Source organism: Plasmodium gaboni, chromosome 9 (genome assembly GCF_001602025.1).
Source record: "Plasmodium gaboni strain SY75 chromosome 9, whole genome shotgun sequence".
NCBI lineage: Eukaryota > Apicomplexa > Aconoidasida > Haemosporida > Plasmodiidae > Plasmodium > Plasmodium gaboni.
The window spans coordinates 468,798-477,519 of NC_031489.1; the positions used below are offsets into that span (position 1 = coordinate 468,798).

The following is an 8,722-nucleotide window of genomic DNA, read 5'->3' on the forward strand; positions in this document are numbered from 1 at the left end:
AAAAAAAAAAAAAAAAAAAAATACAATTTAGATATATACATAAAATAATTAATTCAAGCACCGAAACAAACAAAATTAATTTTGTATATAACAAAAAAATAAAAGTAAATTAAAAAAAACAACAACAAAAAAAAAAAAATTATAATATAAAAAAGTATAGGAGAATTATTTGATACATTAAAAAAAAAAATTAATAAATTTAAAACAATATTTATAATAATATCCTTTTTTTTTTTTTTTTTTTTTTTTTTTTTAAATATATAAATTATATTCAAAATGATAAATAATTTAAAAAATCAGGAATATAAAAATTCTATATATTATAAAAATCATTTCTTCTTATATTGTGATTGCCCACAATTTTCTAATTTTTATAGAACAAAATAAACATTATATTATTTTTAAATATAACATAAAATTTAAGTTGAAAGGATAATATAAAAAAATTTTCTCATAAGAGCAAAATATATACAAAAAATAAAAAAAAAAATTCTATATTAAAAAGAAATTTTATTGATATATTTATTTATATTATCATATTTATAATTAATTCCTTGTATGTTTTAAAATTATCTCGTTTAATTTTTATTTTATATGTAAAAGTATATATATTTCATACCACATATTAAAAGTAATTCCTTGCATATATATATATATATATAATTACATTTTAATATTGTGACTATTTTTTTACAGCTCCTATTAAAATTTATTATGTTCTTCTTATGACAAAATACATTATTTTTATATATTTAATTTTTAAATATTATAGCACACCATATTTTAATAAAAATATATATTTTTATAAAGAACTAAATATTTCAATATATATAAATATATATTTATGTGTATATTATATATATTATTAGGTTAATAATCCATTTATATATATATATATATATTATTTTTTAACTCGTTTTCAAATGATATATATTAAAGAATATATTAAAATATACATATATATATATATATTATATTTATATTATATATTTTTTTATATATTCCATTGCCTTAGTATTTGTATGAAGTCATAAAAATCAAAAAAAAGAAAAGAAATTTTATAATATAACATATTATATTATTTATACTCATAATTTTTTTTGTGAAAAAAAAATATATATTTTTTATTTTTAGTATTGATTTTGAAATAGAGAATTTTAAGGCGTATATTATATATATGTAAACAAAAATTATTATAAGTATTAATAACACTTATATAAAATATATATATATATATATATATGTATATTTTGATTTTATTATTTTATTTTTAAAAAGTTCAAAAAAATTTATATGTAATATGTATATGTATATGTAATATGTATATATATAAAAGTACATATATTCATTTTTTGAATATTTGAATATTCATTTGTGTTAAAGGAAAAAAAATATATCATATATGTATATTTTATTTTTTAAATAATTTTCCTTTTTTTTTTTTTTTGCTTACTTTTTTGATTAATTACTAAATATATATATATATATATATATACATATATATTTATTTTCATATTTATCAATTCTTATGTTTTATATTACATCCATTTTTTGTATATTTTTCTTTTATTTAAATGCCCCATGAATAAATATATACATATATTCACATATATAAATAACCAATAATTTTTTTTATCAAATAAATAAATATAATATATATAAAACTTTGAACACAAAAATATATATATATATATATATATTTATATATTTATTTGTACATATTAATAAGAAAAAAAAATTAGTAATAATAATAATAAAAAAAAAATGGAAAATGATATTTTTGAAAAAAACCGAAATGTACTTGAAAGAATATATTTAAACAAACATGTAGTTGTACATCCAATAGTTTTACTATCAGTTGTTGATCATTATAATCGTATTGCAAGTAATACAAAAAAAAGAGTCTTAGGAACAATACTTGGAGAAAAAATTGATGGTGTAGTACATATTACTAATAGCTATGCACTTCCTTTTGAAGAAGATATAAAAGATATCAATATTTTTTATATTGATGATAATTATAATGAAAATCTTTTTAATATGATAAGAAAAATTAATACAAAAGAAAAAATCGTTGGATGGTATACTACAGGATCCAATATTAAACCAAATGATATTTTTATAAATGAAATCTTTTATAAATATCATCACGCACCTATATTCCTACTTGTCAATGTTCATACTGATCAAAGCATATTTCCAGTTAATGCATACGTAGCTATTGAAAAGGCTATACATGAAAATAAATTCAGAAAAACATTCATACATATACCAGTTAAAATAGGTAAAGACAAAAAAAAAAAAAAAAAAAAAAAAAGAGAAAAAAAAAAAAAAGAGAAAATAATTAGGAATACATATCATTGGAAAGGAATATATCTATATGTATAAAGATACATGGAATTTTTTACTTTTTTTTTTTTTTTTTTTTTTTTTTGTTCTGAATAAATTAATATTTTAGCTAGCCAAATAAAAAATATTTTATGACATGTTCATAATTTTATGATAATTTTTTTTAAAAAATATGACTGTTCATATGTTTATCTAGCCAAAAAGGAATACATACATACATGCATACATACATACATATATATATATATATATATATATATATATATATATGATGTGATATTATTAGATTTTAATTTATTTTTATTTCTTCTCCATAAATATAAATCATAATACATATTATGTAACATTTTTCTTTTGATGTTTTACACTTATTAATTGTGAATTATTATTATAATATATATTATATTATATTATTTTTAATTTTATTTTTTTTATTTTTCCTTTTAGGAGCTTTTGAGGCTGAAGATGTGGGTGTTGAATTTTTACTAAAAGAATTAAAGAGCGTTTCAACTTCAACCTTAGCCACAAAAGTAGGTGATAAGTTATCCTCTTTAAAAAGTCTGATAGGGAAATTATATGAAATATCAGCTTATTTGAATGATATATTAAATGGAAATATTGAAATGAATATAAAAATATTATACAATTTACAAAATGTCTTTAGTCTTTTACCTGATATTGAAAACGTGGATTTAGTACAGGCATTTATGGTTAAAAATAATGACTTAATGTTAAATATATATATAGGTAGTATAACTAGATCTGTTATTGCTCTTCATAATTTAATCAATAATAAAATTGAAAATAAGTTGAATTCAGAAAAAAAAAAATCTTTAGAGAATGATATAGAAAAGGACAAAGGAAAAGATAAAGAAAAGGAAAAGGATAAGGAAAAAGAAAATGATAAAGAGAAGGAGAAGATAAAAAAGGAGAAGAAAAATTAAAAAAAAAAAATAAATAAATAAATAAATAAAATAAAATAAATACATAAATATATAAATACATAAATATATAAATACATACATATTATATATATATATATATATATGTGTGTATTTTTTTTTTTTTTTTTATCAATTTATTAAATTTGCTTCCTTTTTTTTTTCTTTTTTTTTTTTTTTTTTTTTTATGATCTTATAATAAACATAAACAATTAAAAATAGAAAAAAAAAATAAAAGAAAAAAGAGTTTTTTATGTGTTAAATGTACATAATATAGTTCATATTATGTTTAAAATTGCATAAAAAAAAAAAAAATATAAATAAATAAAAAGACCATACAAATAAATATACATATATAAATAATATGTATTATCAAATAACGAGGATATACACGCATACATTAAAAAAAAATAAATATATATATACATATATGTGTTGTATATTTTAATAGAAAGCGAATTTTTAATTCTTTTATTTTAAAAACTATTTATCTTTTTGTTCATTATTCTGAATTACTTTCATAACTTCCTTTGATCTTTTATGCATCTCTTCAATCATTTTACTAACTTCTGTATTTTCAAAAAAATTTGCATTTCCTCCGAATTCATTTTTTAATGATATTTGTTCCGTCAAATTGTATTTCCTCCTATTGCCAACAGTGGCAAAGCCTACACAAAGAAAAAAAAAATAATAAAATGATAAAATAATAAAATAAATAAATAAATAAATAAATAGGATAGATATGTTCATATATATGTTCATGTATATATGTCGGTATTTATTTTTTTCAAAAAAGGTAATTTAAATATAATATATATATATATATATATATATATATATATATATATATATGATAATTCTATAAATTAGAATTTTTTTGTATAAATTTTTTGTTCTTAAATCTACCTGACAATGGTAAGGCTTCAGATCTGAAATCTATTTTCTTTGTTATTTTATGTTGTGGTATTACGGCATTTTCATCATCTAAAAAAAAATAAATTATATATGAAGACATTATATAAGTTTATTGTTAAAAAAAAAAATAGTTTCGATTGTTATTATTTCCATAATAATTATGTAAGAATTAATATATGTAAAAAAAAAAAAAAGAATATTTATTTAAATTCTATATTTTTTTCATTTTGATAATGATACACATTAATTTGTATGATATATATATATATATATATATATATAATTATGATTGTTTTAAATAAATAAATTTTTATCTTTACCTGGATGTAAGAATTTATTGGGGGGTCTAACTAAATCTTGATATATATCTTCTACAAAATAAAACAAATACATAAGTATATAATAAAACATAATTTATATAAAAAAATAAATGTATTGAAGTAATAATAATATATATATATATGTAACATATAAATGTTTTATATTATCTTACTATTATTAAGCATTGATTTAATTCTGTCGTTTAATTTTTTCAGATTGGGTTTTTCCACATGTTCTATAAAAACATTAAAATGAAGTAATATATATATGTGACGTCGTAATATAAGTATTTAATAATATACATTTATTTAATATATACTCTTTTTAATTATCTTTTTTTTTTTTTTTTAATCTCCAATATTATATATTTGTAAAAAAAAAATATTACCTCTAACATGAATCCTTTTGATGGTACGAAATCTTCTTTTCACTTTTGACCTTAACCCTTTTCCCATTTTTTAATATTTATTTTTATAATTAAAAATGTTATATATATATTTATTTATTTATTATTTAGATATATAAATATAAATTATATGTTTTTATTTTTCATATATATATATATATATATATATATATGTATATATTATGAATATATTTTAATATATTAATAAATTATGTTACATAATAGTTTCTAATTATTCATAAAAAAAAAAAAAAAAAAATATACGGTTTAATTAAAAAGTTCTTTCGAATTTTATATTTCATATACAATTTATATGAAGGACAAAAAAAAAAAAATATAAATATTATGTTGTGATTGAAAAAAATTTTTTTTTTTTTTTTTATTTATTTATATTATAAAAAATAAATATAGGCATATAACTAAATATATATATATATATATAATGATCCCTTTAGTACTCATCATATTTATGAGCATATATAAAAAAAATATATATATATATAATATATAATAATAGTAATATTTTATTATATACTTTTTTAAAAAAAAAAAAAAAAAAAAAAAAAAAAAAAACATATAATAAATTATAAACAATATAATATATATATATATATATATATATTTATATATATGTTTATTTATTTATTTATTTATTTTACCAGATCCACTTTTTTTTTCTGACATGTATATCCTTTTTAGCTTTATAATAAAAGTTTATATAATGTGCAAAATCTAGAGTAATAGTTGGTGCTATCATTTGAATATGTTTTTCTAAAATATGATGAGATATATTTAATTTTTTGATACTTTTTAATAATTTAAATAAATGTATTATTTTAATATTATGTAAATGATTCGTGTGATAAATAATTTCGAGTATTTTATAAATAATATTTTCATTTTTATATGATAATTTAGAAACTGCGTTTATATATTTTATAGCTAAATCGATTGTGAGATAATATTTATTAGCTTGTAATCGTTGTAGAATAATTTGATCAATTTTTAGAAATAATTTTTTATCTATATAATAGATCTTACTATATGCATGAAAAATATTTATTAAATCTAATGAATGTAATGAATATATTTTATCATTTTTTAAAAGATAATATGATATAATATTATAAACATTCTTTTCTAAAAATAAATTGCGACTATATGATAAAAGATAATTCATTAGATTTATAGATGTACTATGTTCTAAAAAATGATCATGTTTATTATCATAAATAATATTTAATCTTTCTTTATATATTTTTGATAATAATATATTTATATTACAATTGACCTTCGTTAAGGATATTAAACATTGAGATAATATAGAACAATCCATATATTTATAAAAATATTGTAAAAATAATAATATTTCATTATATAATTCATCTATATATATATTAAATTTACTATAAGAATATAATATATTACTTACATATGTAATAGCATCCTTTAATAGATTTTTATTTATATAAGTTGATGATACATTTTTTATATCAACTTTTTCATTGTTTCTTAAATTGTTCATATTATCATCATTATTATCATATTTATTTATCTGATTCGTTATATTATTATCATTCATTTTAATATGTTCATTTTTTTTTGTTTTTTCTTCAAAAAAAAATGCAAACTTATTATTTATGATGTCCTTATTATATCCTTTAATAATTTTCAATAAATAATCATATAGACTTAAAAATATTTTCTCATGATATATTTTATTTTTTGCGAATGCATATATTAGGTCTATTTTTTCTTTTGTGCTTAGTTCTTTTATTATATCTTGTTGAATAAAATAATTGGCTACCTTGACGAATAATTTGGTTCTTAATTTTTTCAACCCCCTAACATAATAATAATTATTATTATTATTATGATTACTATTATTATAATTATTATTATTATCATTTATATTATTATTATCATTTATATTATTATTATCATTTATATTATCATTTATATTATTATTATCATTTATATTATCATTTATATTGTTATTATCACATATGTGGTGATGAACACCACCCTCCATGAGATCATCCTCTTCTTTTACAACTTGATTTTTTTTATCTTTTAAAAAATCGTAATGCTCAAAGCTACTTAATATCTCCAATAGTTGCACATAAGAAAATGCATGATAATAATTTATTACAGTTCCTATCATTTGTTCTAGGGGTATATGGCTTTGTTCTATGATACCCCTACTATAAAAATTAGAATAACAGAAAAATGTATTACTAATAGTTAGATTTGAGGACGTGCCTAAAATAATATTTTCTTTTAATTTATTCATTAGAATAAATAATAATTTTTTGTCATCATAAAAAGAATTATTTAATACTCTTAATATTATAGATAATGCTTCCATATCTTCTACTAATAATATATCGTCATATATATATTGAATAAATTTATTTATACACATTATTTTATTTGCTGTATGTAATATAAGAAATGTTGTTTTTATATTCTTTTCATTTTTTATAACATCTATTATATCATTATATAAATCTTTATCATTCTCATAATTATATAATTTTTTTTTTTTTTGTCTCTCAAGATTTTTATTAATGTTATTTTTTTCATCTACATAATTAGAATCATCACATGAATACATATTATACTTATCGTGAATAATATTATATAACTTTTTTAATAAATCCATAGATTTTTTATATTTAAATAAATTATCATTCTTATCTATATTTTTTAGTTTCATTTTTTTTTTTTTAACTTTTATTCCTCTCCTTCCAATATTATATAACTCATTCGGTTCAATATCTTTATATGACATGATATTATTATTTATAAAAATATTATCACGTTTTATATTCCTTTCAATTTTATATTTTATGTTTCTTAAAATATGTTTATACTTGCAAACAACAAAAGTGTTTCTCTTCATAATGGACGGGTCTCTATATGTGTTATAAAAAAAAAAATGAAATCCTATTCTTTCACATCCTATATAATATTTATTTTTAATATTAAACGATAATATATTATAATATGGTATCATATAAAAAATATTTCGTTGAAAAATATTTCGTTGAAAAATATTTCTTTGAATAATATATCTTTTAATGTGACATGTATTATAAAAGTTAATGTTATGCTTGTAAAACATTTTTTATCTATTTATATGTTAATCATATAAATATTAAATATTATGTATATTTTTGATCATTTAAAAAGAAGGTGATATTATTTAAATATATAATTTTTAATATCTTGATCTGAAAGTTATTATATAGGTCACAAAAAATATATATATATATATATATATTTTTTTTTTTGGTTGAACAAAAAAATGTTTCTTTTTTTTTTTTTCTTCAAAATAATAAATGTTCATATAAAATTATAAGGGTTCTTCTTTTTATTCTTTAGTAAAATAATATTCCTTTTAATATTTTAATATTATACTATTTATTTATATCTCTTTGGTGTTCAATATAAATATATAATATATATATTATATATATATATATATATATATATGTAGTATATATTTTTTTTTATATATCGCTAATTATTAATATTATTATTTTATAATACATTTAAGAAAAAAAAAAAAAAATAACTACACATGTTAATTTATAATATATATATATTATTTATCACCCGTGTGTTATAAAAACAAAAAAAACAATGAAGAGACGTATAGACCTTAAAAGTGTTTTCGTTGCTTCTATTATAGGTATTTGCAGTGGGTTTTATATTTTTAATCCTATAGTAAACAATATGAAAGAAAATATAGATAATTTAAAACAAAAAAAATAAACGATAAAAA

The 8,722-nt window shown here is 16.1% G+C and overlaps 3 protein-coding genes across 3 annotated transcripts; 1 reads left to right on the forward strand and 2 right to left on the reverse strand.

The window, feature by feature from the left end:
- Positions 1-1,764: 1,764 nt before the first annotated feature.
- Positions 1,765-3,293, forward strand: PGSY75_0912900 (putative 26S proteasome regulatory subunit RPN8; the record flags this gene model as incomplete). The annotated part of the gene is made up of 2 exons (XM_018785544.1): positions 1,765-2,284; positions 2,797-3,293. 2 exons carry the CDS (start codon positions 1,765-1,767, stop codon positions 3,291-3,293), a joined length of 1,017 nt encoding a protein of 338 aa, XP_018641885.1.
- Positions 3,294-3,773: 480 nt separating this feature from the next.
- On the reverse strand, positions 3,774-4,981 carry PGSY75_0913000 (hypothetical protein; the record flags this gene model as incomplete). The annotated part of the gene is made up of 5 exons (XM_018785545.1): positions 3,774-3,958; positions 4,197-4,274; positions 4,526-4,576; positions 4,699-4,761; positions 4,915-4,981. 5 exons carry the CDS (start codon positions 4,979-4,981, stop codon positions 3,774-3,776), a joined length of 444 nt encoding a protein of 147 aa, XP_018641886.1.
- A 606-nt stretch (positions 4,982-5,587) lies between these two features.
- PGSY75_0913100 (hypothetical protein) lies at positions 5,588-8,059 on the reverse strand (the record flags this gene model as incomplete). Its single annotated transcript, XM_018785546.1, has 1 exon — positions 5,588-8,059. The coding sequence occupies one exon, from the start codon at positions 8,057-8,059 to the stop codon at positions 5,588-5,590; it is 2,472 nt and encodes an 823-aa protein (XP_018641887.1).
- Positions 8,060-8,722: the final 663 nt, after the last annotated feature.